The following is a 19,730-nucleotide window of genomic DNA, read 5'->3' on the forward strand; positions in this document are numbered from 1 at the left end:
AAATGCGAGAGTAAAAATGACATTCCTCCATTACTTATTCAAATACTTGTATTACAATTGTTTTACTTGCACATTTTGTATAAGATGCAGCATCCTCGACAAAGATGTAGGTGTGATGTATAATTCCCCTGATTCTCCTAATGGACACCAGACATGATTGCCAATATAACTGCATTATTTCTTCAGCTGACACCCCAACTGAATTAAAGACGAACTGCTGAGAGATGGAAAATGGAAAATAGATCAACTTCCCTTACAATGTTACCGTGACAACACTGCTCAACTGAAACCTCACATATCACACACACACACACATGCACACGTGTTGTTAATATTATTATTATTCTTATTAATATTATCCATGGTGGAAATTTGGCATATGGCTGTGTAGGGGTACGTGTATTCATGTAGGATGACATACGTGCCATTTCATTTGTTTTTCTGAATTCTAGCACATCCACTTGAGTAAACAACCTTTATTGAAAATGTTTTTATTTTATTTTTTTTGCTTAAGCAAAACAGCTAAAGAGAAGTCAAACTGACGATAAAACACAGTTTTTTTAATGTCTTTATTGAAAGTCGAAAAAAAATACACAAATCAAACGGCGGTAAAATGCTTCCTTTCCCATGGGAAAACTGAACCCCCCGCATCACCGCGCAAAGCAGACGACCTCGGCGCGAGGGAAGACCAGGAAAACCCGCAAAACCCCGACAAGTTTGCCAGTAACGACGCAAAGTTAATCACAAAGACAATGTTAAGGTTACTCAAGGACCCAAGGGCAGAGTAGCAATGAACCATGATCATTATAAAATGACAAAGATGCCTCACCCCCACTCTTTATTGTATTTAATATCACACTTTACTGTCTTTAATACTGCATGTTGTTAATCAAAGGACATTTTCTCATCTGTTCACTAGTGAGAATGAAATAATGTAGTACCACAACGCTGGAGGAACATTTTTCTGTTAAAGCACAACTCATTTACCATTCCCCACCACCCTAACCCAATACTGGTGATATTAGGTATACCACATAGAAAACCCTGGACATAATATGGAAGAAAAAAAATATATAATAAATTAATTAAATAAAACAAAAGTAAACCATGGATATTTAACCCATGTCTCCCAGAGCTAAAATTCTCAAAGGTGGTTTTACTTAATCTGAATATTTATTGTTACATTTATACAAATTTATCATCCTTAATTAGTCACAATAACCCAAACAGGGAATTGAGTTACAAGAATTCTGGATCTTCTCACAGAGCCAAATTTGAAAAAAGGAAAAGCAAATAAATACATTTCAGGAAACCTTCACCTCCTTTGTCAAATGTATTCTCTGGAAGATACCTTTGACCTAGCATTTCAGTAATCTCTCTTCAAATCAGAATGAAGAAGCAAAGTGAGCATATTTACAAACATTTTACAGTTACCAAGAAGCCCTAACTCTGAGGTTCAAAAGTACTGTGGCTTTAAACCGTTCGATAGTTTACCTCCAAAGTTTATACATGTCAATCAAGCCAAAACTTTGCTAGACTGGACTGATTCCAGCAACCCTTCGTGCCGTGGTCGAAGGTATGGGCGCCGGATCAATGCAGGTACTCCTCGTCGCTCACGTCCGAGTCGTCGGCCTCCACCTCCCCCTCGATCACCGACTTCCTTCCTTTGCAGCAGGACACCGCCAGGCCAATCAGGAAGACCTGTGGGCGGGAACAAAGCCAGCATGACCAATCAGGGGGCGAACGAGCCGTGTAGGAACGGGACACTTTGTGAGGTGTCCGTCCGCGGATATTCACTTATCTACTCACCGCGATGAAGGCCCAGTTGCCAAAGTAGTAGACGGTGCTGAAGAACCAGAACTTGTGGAGGAACAGGTAGGACCGCGTCACGGTGCACTGGTCTGGGAAAACAAGAGCGGGAAGAAAAGCGGGTTGAGATCGGACTCGCGCGCCATTCGGAGGGGTTCGGCGCTAAAAGACGACTCCAGACACGCCTCCGCTTCCTTCAGTTCTCAATGGAGATGTCTCACGAGACAAAAGTTATTAATAGCACACGCAACCGCATGATTCAGCCCAAATAAATAAACAAACAAAATACGTCTTTCCGGGAACCACAGAAGTAGATGTTATCGGTGGAAGCATTACACTCGTTGTTAAGTTAATATGAATTACGCTACTTCGGAACGAACCCTCGTAACAAAAAATAATAGGCAGGCAGTTCTTAGGACAGCCAGATTTTTCTCAACTCCAATGGCCCATTAATCCCCGAGAACCTTTTACGGTGGTTTCACGACATCGCAAGAGATTCCAGCTTACAAGCAGGAACAGACACTCAAATAAGTCAACGCACTCGCCCCTTTAAATGGATTTTAAAACAGATTTTTCTTCTGCCGTTCCCAATAACCGACGATAATGTTTGAATAACAAATGCGGAGCGAGCTCGGTGATTAATCTTTACTGCCAGAGAGGGGCATTTTTCAAAGGCGTAAAAACGAACCAAAAAAGCCTTCCGCTTTCTTCCACCACTTGCACTGCCTAACGCACAGCCACAACCATCATGCCCCTGATACCTTGATTACCCTCTACTTAAGCTTTTCTCTTAAAAGTGGGTAATTTTTTTTTGAAGGGATTTTTTTTCCCCCTCAACCAGAAAAAAATAAAATCCCACAAAAAAATAAGAAAACTAAATCAGTCTCACAGGACAGAAACACACAGAGACAGTTTCTCTCCTCAAGGCAATTTGTCTTTCGTTTTCTCTCTTCCAGAAGATCTTAGCGTTCCCCCCCTCTTTGTAGTCCCGTGCTCCGGTGATTGGCGAGGCCCCCCGGGGGACGAGCTCTTTGAAAAGCGCACTCCGCCGAACGCTGGTTAATTCGGCACAAGCCCCGCCCGCCCGCCAGAGACGCCGGCCCTCCGTGACCCCGCCGCGCGCGCTTCCGTGCCAGCCTGGCGGGGGCTCCGCCCACCGGGCCCGAATCCGATTGGCCGCACGGCCCTGTGGGGGCGGAGGGGGGCTGTCCGTAAGCTTTGAAACCGAGCAGAAAATGGCGTGAAATCTTGGAAAGGGGGTCTGAGCCCTGGCGTGACGGGCCGCAAAAGCCGGGATGAGCATCGACAGGAATTCTGGGAAAATCGCTCTCGGTGCACGGGAGGAACCCGTTCTTATTTTCGTTTCCCCCCCCCCGTAGGGAAGCGGGGCTATTTGGCACGGTCAGTTAATCAGGGCCCTGGTCACTACATGGGGAACACAGCTCAGTATTGAGGGCAGTACATAATAAAGGTTACTGAATGTTGTGCACACAGGATACTGCAGCGTTTCTAGAGCCATGAGTCCGTAGTCCACTAGGCTAAGCTAGTATGTGTATTGGAAGGGTCCCAGAAAGGTACTAACTCTATCATTTCGGGTAACGGCATTTAAAAAAATTTCTAATTTGGGTCCCAATATTAAAATGTTTAAGGAACAGAGGGTTATTGTATGTGTGTTTGCATGTAGGACGGGTAATTGTATGTTGCAGTTAGCACGCAGGAACAGTAACTGCACACCATTGGCAGTGGACACAGCTGGTGTGGGGACAGCAGGACAGGGTGAGGATGCAGTGCGGACGCTCGGACCACTTTCTCCAGGGTCCGAGAACAGCAGAATAGCAGCAGCGTGAGCGGAAAGCCAGCGAAGAGCCAGCTTTCCGCCAGGGCCGGGGGGGCTAGGCCGGTCCGAGACGAACAGGACGCGACAAGGTCACCGAGAGCACCGCCGCGACTCTTCCCGCCATTTCTGCAGCCTACAGTGGGGGGGTGGGGGGGTGGGGGGGTGGTGCATGACTGAGCAGCCCTCCTGGGAGATGCACGTGACGGTAATGGCGGTTAAGCCGCGGGGCGGCGGGTGGGAGCGCGACATGTCAGAGAGCCGGGGCCGGAGGGGGGGGGGGGGCAGAGGCCGAGCTTCAGACCGCTTTTTACATTTTTAAATTTTTTTACTGTAGTAACATCCACCCACCCCCCTCCCAGCTGCTGATGATGGAACGCGGCTTCCCACCCATGGCGGTCGCTTCGCCGTGCCACGGGGGGGGGGGGGGGGTCTCACCGGCACACTGCAGCGTTCCGGAATGTTCCGCCTTCGAGCCTTCGTGAAAAAGCAGGACCGCCCGCTCTTATTTTCAGGCAATGCATCGCGTTTACAGCGAGATAATGTCATTAGAGCCCATTCCAGTGAGAATGAATCACAGCGCACAGAGGTTTATTTAAGCGTTCCTCAGGCTGGGAATCGGGTTATTCACACGAGCAGCTATTTTCGGTAACTTGTTAAACACGGAAATCGCTGTGTGTTCCAGAGACTAATTAACTGGGCAAACAAAGCTGCGATTCCACGGAACTGCACCATGATCCTGAAGGACACTTGAAGGTTTCTTCTCCGTGCGGGTGGATCATTGTTTCTTTATCGTAAAAAAAGGCTATTTTTGCATCTCTAAAAAAAAAAGATCACCCATTTCCTCCGAGTCTAGGATTGGCATTTTCCCATGCAAGGAAGTGGACAGCGTATAAAAGGCTAGACTGTCCAGTGTGTGTGTGTGTGTGTGTGTGCACATCCAGTATGCCACCAGCTTATAGCACCTGTGGGATTCCTTTGCACGTACCTGCCCGTGTGTATGTGTGTGTGTGTGTGTGTGTACACATGCACAGTGCCCTCCGCAACTTTTAGCATGCTGGGAAAAAAGGCTATAAAGGCTATAAAAACGTCCTGTGGTTATCAGCTCGATCTTGCACTCTGAATATCAGAGAAAGCTAACCTTTAACGGGTAAAGTTTTTCAAAGAAAAAAACATGTTCTTCATCAATAAATACCTATTTTTCTCAAACATGTGTCACTGTTATTGGCACCCCTCAAAATACTTATGAGCAAAATATAATAGAAGCACACTGGCATTTGAAGTTCACCCGAGTCTTTTGGAACTTTTAAGTGGTCATTAATTACTTCCTGTTCCACTGTAAACACAAGCTGACTCATATGTTAAAGTCCCTTAGTCATCCATCAGCACAGGCAAGGTCAGAGAACACACAAATTACAGGAGACGAACGGGCGCTGACCTTCATAAATCAGACAATGACTCCGAAATAACAGCTAAGTGTCTGAAAACAGGGCGATAATTCTGGAGATGACGGAAGAGGACTCGCGAGTCTTTCCCCCACTTGCAGCGGGGAGGACGGTTCGAAAGCCAAAAACTCTCAAAGGATAACCGTCGACGAAAGTTGGTCGCGTGTTAGGGTCACCCAGCCCCTCAAAACTGCAATCAGACACCGCCCCCCCCATGCCAACAAGCTACCTGGAAGTATTGCTACAGGAAAGCCTCTACAGTCATGAAACCATTCTGGTGCTAAATGTCATGGAAACGAGGTTCTACGGTCAGATGAGACACAAGCAAAGCTTTTTGGTCACAAACGCCAGAGATGAGTGACCAAAAAGAAAAGAATATAACTCTCACTGTGAAGTATGCCGGTGGATATATGATGTGGTTATGCTTTGAAAGGCCATAAGAACCTTGTAAGAATACATGGCGTCATGGTCATACTCGTCAAGTGCCAGGGATTTTAGAGCAAAATCAGGTTGCCAGGAGGATAAAACTGGGTTGTGGTTGGATATTACAGCAGGACAACGCCTTCCTCCAAATCTGCAGAAATGGCTATCTGACCACAGAATCACGCTTTTGCAATGGCTCAGGGCACCCTCAGTACCCTCCCCTAAACCCAACTGAAAACCCACGGGGTAAGCAGAAGAGAAGAGTTCGCAGGTGAAGACCATGATAGATCTGGAGGGGTTCTGCATGCAGGAATGGTCTCAGATCCCTCGCGTTCTCCCAGCCCATCAAGCACAGGAGACGCCTCGTTGCTATTGCCAAGATGACGGACCTACCTACGGCTATCCCGCCTTCAACGAGAGAGCTTCCACCGTTTTAACGCTGAGACTGTGGATATGAACACCTCTTCAGCACATGAGCATGGCGGTTGAGGCTCGTGGAGTTCACGTCTGAGGGAACGTCACGACGATGAGAGTCGCCCAGCGGGAAGAACAGCGCCTGCTCGTTACGGAGCGTGATGTAGCGATCGCGCACAGCCGTTAGCTAATTGCTTCGGCGGCATGCTAAGCGAGTTTGTGCTAACGGTCCTCCAGACTCCACTTAGCGCACCTACATGGGCTTTTCGACCGTGTCTGAGAAACCTGTCGCGTTGCTCAGAGAAACAGCACCTTGTCAAAGAGGAAACTCTTGTCCCTGTCACCGCGAACAAGCAGCAAGTCCTGTAGATGTACAAAGTCACTGCCTCTTAATCAAACATGGCACCTCGTGCGCACTTACTAAAACACAACAAAAGACACTTTTACATGTGTCACAAAACTGCAGAACACATTTCTTGAACTGTATTCACACACACATCCAATTTTGCCAAGCCTATTGGCAGCAGGGTATTTATTAGTAGGATGCCTTTGCCCGGGGACAATTATAATAAATCAATGCGAAGAGGTATATAGAGGCGAGAATAATGATAGAGGTTGCGGGTTCAATTCCCTGGTGAGGTTCTGCCATTGTAGCCTTGAGCAGGATACTTATCCGAAATCACTTCAGATAATATCAAGGTTAAGAAGGGAAACTGTAGGTGTAAAGCAAGATGAGTAAGTGGCTCTGGATAAGAGCCTTTGATGAACACTTAAAAGTTGATGTAAATGGGACAAAGACATCAGTCACAAACCCAGAAGAACCAATAAAAATATGTCTCTCTAATGGTTAAAAAAAAACAAAAAAAAAAAACAGTAGTGAATCATTCTTAGCATGTGATAGCCAATCAGCACCTTTCTGAAGAGAACTCCCAGAATTCCGAAGCAGCGCAAAGACCAGGCAGCAAAGTGGCTATGCCCTAAAGTCCCGGAGGATGGCTTGGGTGAACGTCTGTCACCAAGAGCTGCGTAGGTATAGATGACGAAGGCGTGGCGGCCGCTGGGCATGCTGGGTAGGGAAAAAGGGTGTGTCTAGGCAACTATAACGTCTGTGGCCGTCTATAATTTTAAAAAAGGGAGAAAAGGACAATTTGCCAGTCTAGAGGGATGCGTTACATCCATATGGAGGGAACAGACTGGTCACAGAGGGGACGGGTAAACAGAGTGGCCCTGGGGTGCAGTACTCTTCCTTTCCAGAAAGCGCGCTCTGCTCTGTGCTGCTCTGCTGCCTTGTGCTGCTCTGTGCTGCTGCTCTGCTCTGTACAGCTCTGTGGTTCTCTGCTCTGTGCTGCTGCTTGGCTCTGCTGCTCTGGTCCGTGCTGCTTCTCTGGTCTGCTGCTCCATTCTGTGCTGCTTCTCTGGTCTGCTGCTCCATTCTGTGCTGCTCCGTTCCGTGCTGCTCTGTTTGCTATGTTCAGCCATGCCAGCAGAGAGTGGGCGGGAGGGCAGCCCTGGCAGGACATCCAAGAGCTGAACCCTGCTAACCAAGAGCCAAGGGGGAACGATGATGAAGGGGTCAGAGCAGAGCAGACAGGACGTCGCAATGAGAGGGGAAGAGAGAGAGAGAGAGAGAGAGAGAGAGAGACAGGGAGAGAGAAATAGAGAGAGAGAGAGAGAGAGAGAGAGAGACAGGGAGAGAGAAATAGAGAGAGAGAGAGAGAGAGAGAGAGAGACAGGGAGAGAGAAATAGAGAGAGAGATAGACAGGGAGAGAGAGAGTGAAAGAGAGAGAGATAGCGAGAGAAAGTGAGAGAGCAAGAGAGAAACTGGGTCAGCGTGGCCTAGCTAAGTGCAGTACAGGCTGAACTTGGCTGAACAGCACAGAAGGGGAGTAAATGTGTGTGAACTGCACGCGCTCTCTGTGAGCTGAAGAGGACAGACATCAGAAAAGGGATGAGATTGGATCCCATACACAAACACAGCGGGGGGACTCTACCTGCTGTTCTGTACATCAAACAGCATAACTGCGGCACGCTGGTACACATTTATATCTGAAGCATGACTGGGATCAAAAAATCAATATCCCACTTCTCCATAAGCCATCGCTTGAAAGATGTTTCTGTAAATAGCGCTTCTATAAATGGGTTTTCTAGAAGGGGAAAGAAGGATGAAGCGCAATTTGTTTCGGCTCGCTCCGTTTTAACACGACAAGCATTCTCCGGGCCCGCTCCTCCCACTGACGGCCCGTGGAATACAGAGCCGAATAAACAGCGGAATGAACCGATTAAAAAATGATCAATGATGCATATTTTACGCGGGACTTGGTTCTCGTCGTCGAGCGGCGCGAAAGCAGTTTCATTTTCACAGATGACCTTTTACAGTTCGTGCCGTGAATTCCAGTGACATCACCTAGCCGACGCGCAACAAACGTGTCCATGCCTGGGTGGGCTGCTTATTACAAAATGTAATAAAAATGTAATAAAAGAAATTAAAAGTATCTTTTTTTAAATACAAATTTTCGGTGCCATTTCTTTCATTTCAGAAATTAATTCACTGTGAAAAACGCATCACAATTAAAAATTTGCCTGCAGTACCATGAAAAACAGGTCTAGACGGGAATTTTTTTTTCTTTGTAACAAAAATAAATGACACGCGCTCACAGAATAACCTGCTTACAGAAGATTCCAGCTTTGCTCTTCGTTAAAAAAAGAATCAAATTAGAAAATAAATAAAAATAAATAAAATTTAAAAAAAAACTATTTAAAAAATATTAATAACATGACTAAATCACGGGACCCTCGTCCTCACGCCTTTTTATTCCCGCTGTAAAGTGGCGTTCCGCGATCTGTCCGTTTGCGGTGGGGCCTGGGATCGCTAAGACGTGTAATTTCTGGCTATATCAGGACACCATCTGCAGCGTTCAGTCTGCGGCCCCGCGGTGAGTCCTCTCAAGCCGGGCACCCACCGCACGCGTATCGGCCGCGAGCGCACTACGCGCGTATTACGCGCGTAACTGAAGCGTAGTTGAAGTACTGTTATTACAACGGCAGCGGGCGACGTCGTCTCCACCAGATGCGAACGCGTCGCGTACCGGCTGCGAAGCTCGCGCGACACAAGCGAACTGAAGCGTAGTTTTTCGCTTCAGTTCTATTTTTTCGGCTTGTCGCGCGTCACGATGGCCTGTTTATACACAGAAATATGCTCTAAAATGCTAGGTATACATGCTCTGATTTATATTTCATCCTTATATTACTGGGGGCGTGTCCCTAGTTACCTCCCAGATATTTTATAAGCACCAAAAAAAAAAATACAAGCCTTTTCGTTTTGTAAAAATAAATAAATAAATAAATAAATAACTGGAACCTGGGGAAAAGGCAAACTTAGTTTCGCTGTCTTATTTTGCAGAGGGGGTGGGGTAAATTTGAAAATACACCACAGAAAGACGTAGCCTATCGCACTTGTACTTCAAAGCTTCCGGTGTTCATGGCGTTGTGGTGTTCATATCCCTTCAAGATTAAAACTGTTACTGACTTTTTCATGATTAGCTGATTTTACTAAATCTGATCCTATAAATGTTTTGACGTGAATGGCAAGACAACACGGGAATTCCCAATGGTTGATTACGGATTATTTATTATTATTATGATCATTACATATTCTTCATGAAATTGGCACGCTTGTTAACCAAGCAAATAAATTAATACAGTTTGAGATTGATGGTTATGCAGGCTACGTTGCGATTTAAGTTTATGATAATGAGCTTGAAAGCGTTTACTTTCTCACGTATTTACGAGTTAACGAAATATTACCAAATTAACAAACTGAAAAAGGCCTCTCACCAAAGTATTCACTTAACCCATAATCAACAGTCGTGAACAAACGTGATATACACGATGTAATCCCACTGCAGACTGCGAGAGCTACTAGGAATATAGAGCTTTAAGCAAGCCTTTGCGCGACACAAACGGAACCAGTGGAGACACCCTACGCGTCGCGCCGTGCTGCTTCGCCCTGCTGTTTACGCGACGCATACGCGACGCGTGCGGTGGGTGCCCGGCGTCATGCTGTCCGTCGCGTTGATTTAAACAGGGGAGACGGCCCACATAATAGGCAGGCAGCCAATCACCTTGCAGGTCCCCTTCTGCAAACTGTCACTGGGAACTCTCGGCAAAAAAACTGCTAAAGCAGCGGGCGGTTCCTCTGTAACACAAGCGTTTATTCGTTTAAGAATAGTTTCAGCCCCGCTGATACAGTACAACAGAACAGACAGGACGGAGTCAGCGCACCGAGGGCAAAACAGTCCACAGCGATAACGAGCTTGTGCGTAATTACAGCTGTTACTGCATTGATATTCGGTTTTTATTAACGCTGCATAAAAACATGCAGTAATGGGAATAGAAGGAAATATTCAGCGTTCGACACTCTTAATCTCTCCGCAGCACACACTGTGGTGCAGAATGCCGATAGGTTATCTAAGCCATGTTCCCTCAACTAGTCTGAGAACTTTGATTTTAGCGCAATGCTAAAAACATTTTATTCGTCACTAACTGCTATGACATGGCGTTTTTATGCACAACGAAACCCTAATTCCTCTAGCTCGCTGGCTAGACAGATATTCAATTAACTATGTAACTAACTGTTATTTGAAACTCCTTAGTTTCCTAATGAATTTAGCCACACTTTGAATTAAGTCCTCCTCTAAGTGAAGCTAACGCGCGACTGAGAAATAAGGCGCCCATTGCAGGCAAAGTGCACGCCAAGCTCACTGTCTTAAATCGATGGGTCGACCACAGCTGGGAGGGACTACTAGCCGTTTGAAATATGGAAAGGGGTTCGCTAATGGACAAACCGTATAACTGAGTTTTATTGGAGCGCAAATGGAATAAAGAGACCGGCATTTCTCAATGCACGTGTGCGTTTCCAATCTCTCTGTGATCCAAATATTTTTTTAAAAAGTACTTGTCGGCTCCAGCACTGCAACATCCTTCGTCAATTCTGACAAGCGCACATTCTCCGCCAAAATAGCGCTCTGGCAGCCTCGGTTGCTATTTTATTTTGTTTTATTTTTTATGCCGCGGTCCACCGCCGAGTGCGTTAGGGGAGCGTATTTCCGGTAATTCGCATATTTGATTAAGACCCGCCTACCTTTCTCCAGATACCTCATCGATTTCACAGTTTCACACAGTCTTCACAGTCTCGACAAGACACGACAGAAATTGAATCAAAACATAGACTGCTAAAAACGAAAATTCATCACTTCATTTTCTTGAATTTCCACGGGAAATAAGGACAGAAGGAAGCCTCACTTTCAGAGAGTGGGTCTGAACCTACAGCATGAACGCATAAAAAATAAATAAGAGAAGCAACCTGGTACGCCATCTGCGGTAATTAATAAAACAACTCCTCGCACCTTTGAAGAAAAGGGGGCCAGACATTCTGCCAGACATGTGATCTGATCCCAAACGGAGCCCACCCTGTTCTTCTGTTATTTCCCTTTCCTTCCTCTTTTTTTCTCTCTCTCGCCATCTAAATCTTTCTCAGGTCAGGAGGCTACCTGAAATTGACTGCCCATGGAAAAGAAGAAAAGAAGAGCGGAAAGAGTTAAAATGGAGGCTAGCGGGGCCTGAGTCCAGATAGAGCACTGAGGAGGAAACAAACTGGGATGCAACCATAGCCCCCACCCCCGCCCCGCCATCTGCGGCCCCTCAGCGGCTCACCTGGGTTACGGGCCCCTGAACGCGGCGGGCGGCGGGCAGATGGCTCTCCGCGGCGTTCTGGCCGAACCGATCGGCCCGTACCGCCGCCGACCCCGTTCACCTTCAAGCTCCTGCCGCCGCTCGCCGCTCGCCGCTCTGGGGCCCGAGCTCGCCCCCCTCCCCGTCCCCCACCCCCCCAACACCCAACCCCCGCTGTCACTCGCCCAACACAAACACGCTCCTGTTCCCTGCTTTTTCCCTCTTGTACCTGGCTCTCCGAGCTTCGCGGGAGGGCTCGAGGACCGCCCATCATCCCGCCCCCCGCCCCCCCCGCGCACGCCGGCTCGGCGGGAGAGCGCGCGGACTTCAGCAGCGAGCTTCCTCCGACGCGTCGGGCGCCGTACTCGAGAGCGGAACTCCCCTCGGAAAACGTCAGCGGGAGAAAAAGGAGCCTTTGTGGGAAACCTTCTTTTCGAGCGGCGTCGGAGCGGTTCGCGCACAGACGGCTATCTGAAGACGGGTTCGGCTCATTGTGCTACCAGACAGCCTTGAGGAAAACAAACGGGCTTAACGGAATCCCACTGAGCCCGGCTACCCGCCTCGGCTACATAATGCCGCTAATACTGTCACTTCAAAAGAGGAGTCTGGGCTGAGTGCGTGCTTGTTTTTGTGAAGAGTGTGCACAGTGAGCCTTCCTCTACACTGAATCTTCATGCACCAGTTGCCTACAGCAGGTTTGTAGATACAGCGAGTTCCGTACCGCTTGAGACAAAGACATTTTTTTCCCCCCTTGGTTTGGCTCTGTACTCCGCAATTTTATATTTCAGAACTTTTTATACATAACGCCCCCCCCCCCCTTAATTCAGGGAACCATAATGGGGCATATTAATGTTATGTTAATGTTAATTAATGTTACTTTGTGGCATATCCTTTTCATGAAATGGCTGCTAGAAGGCTGTGACCCATAGACATCACCAGTATGTTCTCTGGTGATGCTCTGCCAGGCCTGTACTGCAGCCATCTTCAGCTCCTGTTCTGGGGGCTAGTTTCCTTAGGTTTCCTCTTCAGCATGTGAAACGCATGCTAAATTGGTTTCAGATCAGGTGCCTGACGTGGCCAGTCAAGAATCGTCCAGTTTTTAGCTTCGCATGTTTGGAATCATTGCCTTGCTGTAGGATGAAGTACGTTCAAGGAGTTGGGAGGCATTTATCGAGCAGATAAGATGCTTCTGTACATTTCAGAATTCATTCTGCTGCTGCTATCCGCAGTTACATCATCAATGAAGAAAGTGAGCCAGTACCTGTGGCAGCCATACATGCCCAAACCGTAGCACCCCCACCACCATGTTTCACAGATGAGGGGGGACGCTTTAGATCTGGGACAGTTCCTTCTGGCCTCCACACTGTGCTCTTGCCTTTTTTCCATAATTCTGAAGACTTTTTTTTAAGGTACTTCTTAACAAACTGTAATCTGGTCATCCTGTTTTTTGCTGTGTTTGGATGTTTTTCTTCATTATGGTGAGAATTCGGTGTGGTCTTCCTTGGCCCACCAGGACCTTTGCAATTACTGAGCTCACCAGTGCTCTCTTTCTTTTTAATGATGTTCCAAACAGTTGATTTTGGTAAGCCTAAGGTTTGGCCTGTGTCTCTGACTGTTTCTTTATTTTATTTTTATTTCTCAGCCTCATAATGACTTCCTTGATTTTCATTGGCACAATTCTGGTCTTCATGTTGCCAATAGAAAACTACAAAGCCAATCAAACGCCTAGACTCAAAACTAGATACCGAAAGCTCTCTTACACTTGCACTAAGGAAGCAATTTAACACACCTGACTAATTAGAAACACCTGTGAAGCTATTTGTCCCAAACATTATGACGCCCTGAAATAGGGAGACTATTTATAAAAAAAAGTGCTGTAATGGTGAAAGCAAAATTCATAAAAATGCCTTTAAATGTAAGCTGATAATTTGCACTTTACCCACACGTGACTTGTTTGACTGAAAATCAGAAATAAAATAAATATATATATATGGCATTGCTCCGAACATTATGGCACAATATCCTCAAAGCGTGCCAGTGTCTTTGCACTAGCTGAGTCTGCCATCATGATTTCTCCTTCTGCTTCTCCAATGCCAGCAGTTAAAAAACTCACTATTTTTAGGAAGCCAGTAGGGCCTTGAGTTTCACACACAATCTGGTGCTATGCTGCTAAATTGGGCATATGACAGAACTTTAGCAATAGACAGTGTAGTATTTGAAACAATTTGCAGATCTAGGGCAATTAAAAATAAAAAATAATACATGCAATAAAGAAGTTTCAGACTGTCACTTATTTTCTACATTCAGAAGCTCTTCTCATGAAAGACTGAGCAGATCTGTTGAAATGAGACCTGCATGTGCAGCCCATTCATTCAATTACTTATGCGTTCATGTGAACTCATATGGGTGCTAGAAAGAGAGATATAGCTGGAAAAAAAACTTACCTTACCTCACCTCAAAAAAATGAAATAAATATGACACTAGATTTAAGATTGTTGCAGAGGGACGAGGGAAACGCCTGCTGAGAACGTTTCATGTGAGCAGGTCACAAGGTTCTCGCCGCAGTGTGACGGTCGCGATTCGGTTTCCGTTCGAGCGGACCGAACGACGCGGCGTTTCGCGTCGGCCCCAAACGTACGACGACTTGCGACACCCGCCACGAAGGGGGAACCGCGAAACCAAGCCACGTCTGCGGCGAAGCGGGAATATCCTCGAAGCACGCCGCTGAGAAAGCGTGGTCATACACAAGCCGCGGGGCGCGCGCGCGACTTGCTTTGAGACGAGGGGCCGCGGAGCTTCCGAGCCTTCGCCGCGTAGCGAGCGGGGGGGGGGGGTGGAGGAAACGGTACGGAAACGCGAGCTCACTCCGAACGCGCTCGCTTGTATCCCGGGCCGCCCGTGACTGAACGTCACCGCGGATCTGAACAAAACAACGGCTAATTGGTCCCGCGCACCTCCTCTGCCTCCGAGCCAATTAAATAACGAGGGGCCCGCGAGTTTCCGGGTCAGTTGGCGCGTCGACGCTGCGGGGGGCCTTCGGACGAATCGACGGGCCGAAATCTCATTCGCCTCTTCGCTCGGAAGCCGGCTCCCCCCGCGGTCGAGCCGTCCCGGGTTCTAATCCAGGCCCCGACCCGGGCCGAATCCTGAAAGTAGGGGGGGGGGGTTTAATTGAATCCTTTATTCAATCACCTCGTGGTCCGTGGAGCCTAACCGCGTCATTTTACCAATCCTCCTCCGTCGCCGTCGCGCAACATGGCGACTGGGGCCCGAATGATTGAGTCGGCACACCCCCCCCCCCCCCCGCCCCCTCCCCCAGGTCTCCATGACGACACCGCTCGGGTGAGCACACGGGCCCCGGAGGCTCGGCTCTGCTACCTTTTTAAACCGGGGAGCTCAGGGGTCGAGCTTCGTTCTGTCGAACCCGGGGCGGAGACGCCGAGCCTTGGCGCCCGACCTGCGGGAGCCGGCGGCGAGCAGGCCCCCCCCGGGGCGGCGGCGCCCGCTGTAATTACCGCTGCCGTTCGGCGAGAGAGAGCGCCAACCGATGAGGCGGCTGGGCCCGCCTTCCAATCAGGTGCGACCCTCTGGGAAAAAAAAGCCTGTGTACGGAGGACGGTGAAAATAACGATGTCTCTGTTGTACACGACGTCCCGTCCAATTAACCGATTACAGGTAACCGATTACTTTAAGCACGTCTTATACAATACCAGGGGACGTGTGAAATTGATACAAAAATGGGACTCTTCTGGGCGAGTCCAGCATAGCTGGGGGGGGGTGGGGGGTGGGGTAGGGAAGAGCTGTCTCCATTAACCGGCGTGTAAGCGACAGATAAGCGGGACCGCGGCGGTCTGGTCCCACTCTCCTCATTACCGCGCGCTCAGGAACCTAGCCGTCAGCGCCTCTCCCGGGGAAACGGGAGCCGAACGCGCCCGCCCCCCCCCCGCACGCGCTCCGTTCTCCGGCCGCGCCCGCCCCCCCCGCACGCGCTCCGTTCTCCGGCCGCAGGAGGGCCTTCCCCTCGCTAACCGCGGTGTCAAAAAAAGCCGCGTTAGAACAGGAGGCGGACCGCGAGCCGCGCTGCGGCTAGCTAACCGCGAGGGAAACCGCGGGGTCGGAAAAGAGTCAACAGGTGTCTGAGAATCTGACTACCTTCAAACGCAGACTAAAGACTCATCTCTTCAGGCTGCACCTCTCCCCACCCCTCCCTAGACTATAGTTTAGCTCAATGTACCTAGTTAGGCTAATATGATCACGTTAGTTTTTATTGTTTTTGTCTGATTCTGATTAGGCAAATGCGATTTCAGTGCTAGTTTGTACTTGGATTAATTGTTTGTTTGGGTCTGCACCTTGAACTAATGCACTTGGATAAGAGCATCTGCTAAATGCCTGTAATGTAAAGGTGTGCCCTGACGCGGGACCAGCCAGCGCGCGCTTCTTTCATCCTGCGCAAAGCCGGAGGAGTCAAGGCTGACGTGTCCCGTCGTTACACCGTGACCTCCGTCACACTGGTGGAATTAAAAACCTTTTTTTTTTTTAAACCAAGAGAAAGCGTGAAGGTTCAAGGAAACGGCACCTGCCATCGCAAAAAAACACATCTTTTCTGTGTGCTTTGATACCCATCCGCACAGAAAAGAGCTTGTTGCTTAGGAACGGAACGATGACCGCGCGCCGAATTTTTAAGGGCACTGCATAGTCTTGCTTTTCAATTAGTGATGTCAGATTTATGGACAAGGTACACAGCACTGCAGGTAGCAATGTCGGTAGCATCAGGTAACAGGTAAAAATTAATCTATGATTTGTAAGGACTGTTGGGGAAATGACACTAGTGACACTGAGGTAGAAGTGTGGACTATACATGCCAAAATGATATCAATAATAACATAAATATGGAATTATATAAATATATAAATAAGTAAATAGGTAAATAATTGAACAAATACGTAATTCATTTTGTTTAGAAATAATTCAATTCACACGTCATGACTGTCCTTTTCACAATAATGTGATCCAATTTAATTTAGTTTTGATTTGAAAATAACATGCTGCGTTTCAGAATGGCTTTTTTCATTTCATAATGACACTTCTGAATGGCTTATTTGCAAATGGAGTTTTTATTTCCAAACTCCTTTTTCATTTCATAATGAGACTTTTCATAACAGTAAGGTCCTCCTGTCAATCAGCACGGGCGGGGCGGGGTCACTGATGGTCATTGGTTGCTCACGCATTCGGGCAAAAGCAGCAGCACAGCAAATAACAATCTGAATGTTAAAATGATTTTTAAAAAACTTTTAATAGCGTTTCCATGAATACAGTAAATACTTATTAGCATCTGCACTTAAAATCGAACGTCTCCATCATACAGCCAGTAGATGCACTGCCTCACCCCACCTGATCTGAATTATAACATTAGATACAGCACAGACAGGAGCATTATTATTATTTAATTCGAAATATATTTATTTATTTGTTTGTTTAATTCCAAAATTACATATATAATTATATAATCTCCACACACTACAATCTCACCGCAGATATAAACTATAGGGAGCATCTGAAAAGCAGCCCCACGCGCATCAGCCTACTCCTACATGAAGTCTCCTGTTGGACTGAGCATGTGCCGGCTTTGTTCCGAGGGTTTGCTCTGACTGGACATCTGCCAGACAGCTGGGGGAATTCTGGCACATAAAATGCAGAATTATGCGTGTGATCCCACACGTTATTACTACCGGGGAATGTGTTGTCCCTCACACGCTCAAATACCCAACAAAAAATTAATTAATACATTTTAAAAATTAAATAAATTTAAAAAACCTATCGGGGTTACAGCTCTACAGTGGCTTTTTCATAATTGTTTACCAATCTACACCTTAATTTAATGCACAAATGCCTAACAATACATAACTGTAGAGACAGCAACTCGATGCAACTATTGCCATATTGGGATTTTCACCCGGCAACGAGGATGTAAATAACCGATCGTTACAATTTCCCCACGGTCATAAAAAAACACAATACAGCTTCATAAAAGCACTCAACAGCCCCGCCGCGAACAACAGGACGATGATTTTTTTCTTTTTAGAAACCCGTAGCCGAATCGACGTTCGCTTCGAGCCGAAGCCGCCTTCACCCGATTCGTTTCCGGGCCGACGCCGGTCGCCTCGGAAGGCGGTTAAAGCTGAGCGTGCTCAGCTGGGGGGAAATCGCAGCCCCCGAGGGTTTCAGTCCGAACCCCGCGTCACTCGAGCAGACAGCAAACCCTCCCCCCCCCCAGCCCCCCAGTCCCCCGCCTAATACGATCCGCGTCACCCACGCCGATCGCTTCCTCAGATTGCTTTTCCCCTCATACGTGCCCCCGAGGCCGGGAGCTCGACGCGACAGGTACAATAACATCGCACGCGCTCAGACGCGTCCGCGTTACACCGGGGGGTGCGAGTGACGGGTCCGTCGTGACCTCGGTAACGACAGGGAGTCACGGCTCCCCCGACGCTCCCCCCTGTCGATACGCCGCGATCCTCGGCGCCGTCGAAACGTCGCGGACCCCCCGCTCCTGTCGAGCCGCGCGATTTTTTTTCTCTGCCGTGGAGGTGTTACAAACTCCGGCTGCTGTCGGGATATCGCTGTTAGCGCTGCCGTCGAGATGCGGCAAACTCTCTGGCTGCCGTCAAGGCGTTCCACTTCTCACTGGCATCTAGACTCTCAGCGCGGTTTCTGCGCTGGAAATCTTGCACCGCATTCGAGACGCATTCTGAGCATCGCGGGTGGCGTGAACCCAATTATGAGGAAGGAGAAATTAAGCGATCAGGGCCTCCGGTCATCCGATACTGCGCGCAGCACACCCTTTATGACGTCCTGGTCAGACTGTGTCTCGTTACCTGTGGCCTGCAACACTGCAGTGAGCTGAGGAAAGACCCTAACAGCTAGGGCAGGTCACACAGGATTCTGCACTAGTTCACCATGCCGTGGATAATGGTCACCGGTGTTCAATCTCACTGGAATTTAACAGGTGGGATACCTTCTGGGAAGTTTTTCCATGCAGTGTCGATTACACGTGGCATGCTCCGGGCATGACGCTGGACAACGGGGCACATCCATGCAACGGAACAGTGCCTTAACAGGATGAGCCACCCAGCAGCTCCAGCCATTGGCACGATGGGCGAGATAACTGCAGGAAACGTCTTCATCAGTGCAGACACGCAAACTTCACCACTTCCTGACCTCGTTCATTTACCGCACGGGCTGTTCCTAAACCAACACCATTCTCTCTCATGCTTCTGCTGTGAGGCATATATAAAACTCACTACTTTGCAGAAGACAATAATAAACTCTACCAATGTTGTTTTTACTTTCGTTTTTATTACAAATGCAAGTAATGTTGTGTCTTTATTTGGTCTGTTTCGAATGAGGACCCTAGAACACGCTGTTCCTCATAGAATCAGAACATCAAAACCCAAAATCTTTGGTACCCTTTGGCTTTTTAAAAGTCCTAGCATAACAATTGGCAGGCCCTGTCGACTTGTCGACAAGAATATTCATGAAAGACAGAAGAGATGATCTTCAGTAGTAAGCGGAGGAGCTCAGCTGAGAGATGACCTCGCAGTTAGACACTGTCCCCCTGGGCACTGCACCTCGATTCTCGTCTGCTTATATAAAAAAGCCCCGGCCCCCCCATCTCCCCCATCTCCCCCATCTTCCCCGCCCCCCCCCCCCTTCCCCCCCCCCTTCCCTCAATGTCATCATCGTCACATACGGATCTGAGATGAAGGCACTGTCTACGATTTAGCCGAAAGAGAAGAATGCCCACTCTATTATTAATTTTCCATTTGCGACTGCAGAAATGTTACTCGCAGGAGACTTGCTGGGCGGTAGCCATGGCAACAAGCTTACACTCTCCAGAAACAAAAGATCTACCGAGCCTGGACCGAACACGGACCAAAACAATACTTGCTGGGCAGAGGTGCAGAGATTTGGATATTTCACTGCCTAAATAAAAATAAATAGACAAGCAAAAGGAGATGAAGCCAATGGCTTTCGCAGATTAAAATTGGAGCCATGCTAAGATACTAGCCTTTTC

The 19,730-nt window shown here is 47.9% G+C and overlaps 1 protein-coding gene across 1 annotated transcript in view; it reads right to left on the reverse strand.

Annotated features, from left to right (window-relative positions):
• Window positions 1-550: 550 nt before the first annotated feature.
• Window positions 551-19,730, reverse strand: part of lmbrd1 (LMBR1 domain containing 1) — an 84,436-nt gene continuing 65,256 nt past the window's right edge. Inside the window, exons 15-16 of the mRNA XM_064317081.1 lie at window positions 1,810-1,901; window positions 551-1,701 (exon numbers count right to left, since the gene is read on the reverse strand). Coding sequence (XP_064173151.1) covers window positions 1,591-1,701; window positions 1,810-1,901 — 203 coding nt within the window. The 3' untranslated portion in view covers window positions 551-1,590. The remainder of the gene's footprint in view (window positions 1,702-1,809; window positions 1,902-19,730) is intronic.

This window comes from Anguilla rostrata, chromosome 18, assembly GCF_018555375.3.
Source record: "Anguilla rostrata isolate EN2019 chromosome 18, ASM1855537v3, whole genome shotgun sequence".
Taxonomy (NCBI): domain Eukaryota; kingdom Metazoa; phylum Chordata; class Actinopteri; order Anguilliformes; family Anguillidae; genus Anguilla; species Anguilla rostrata.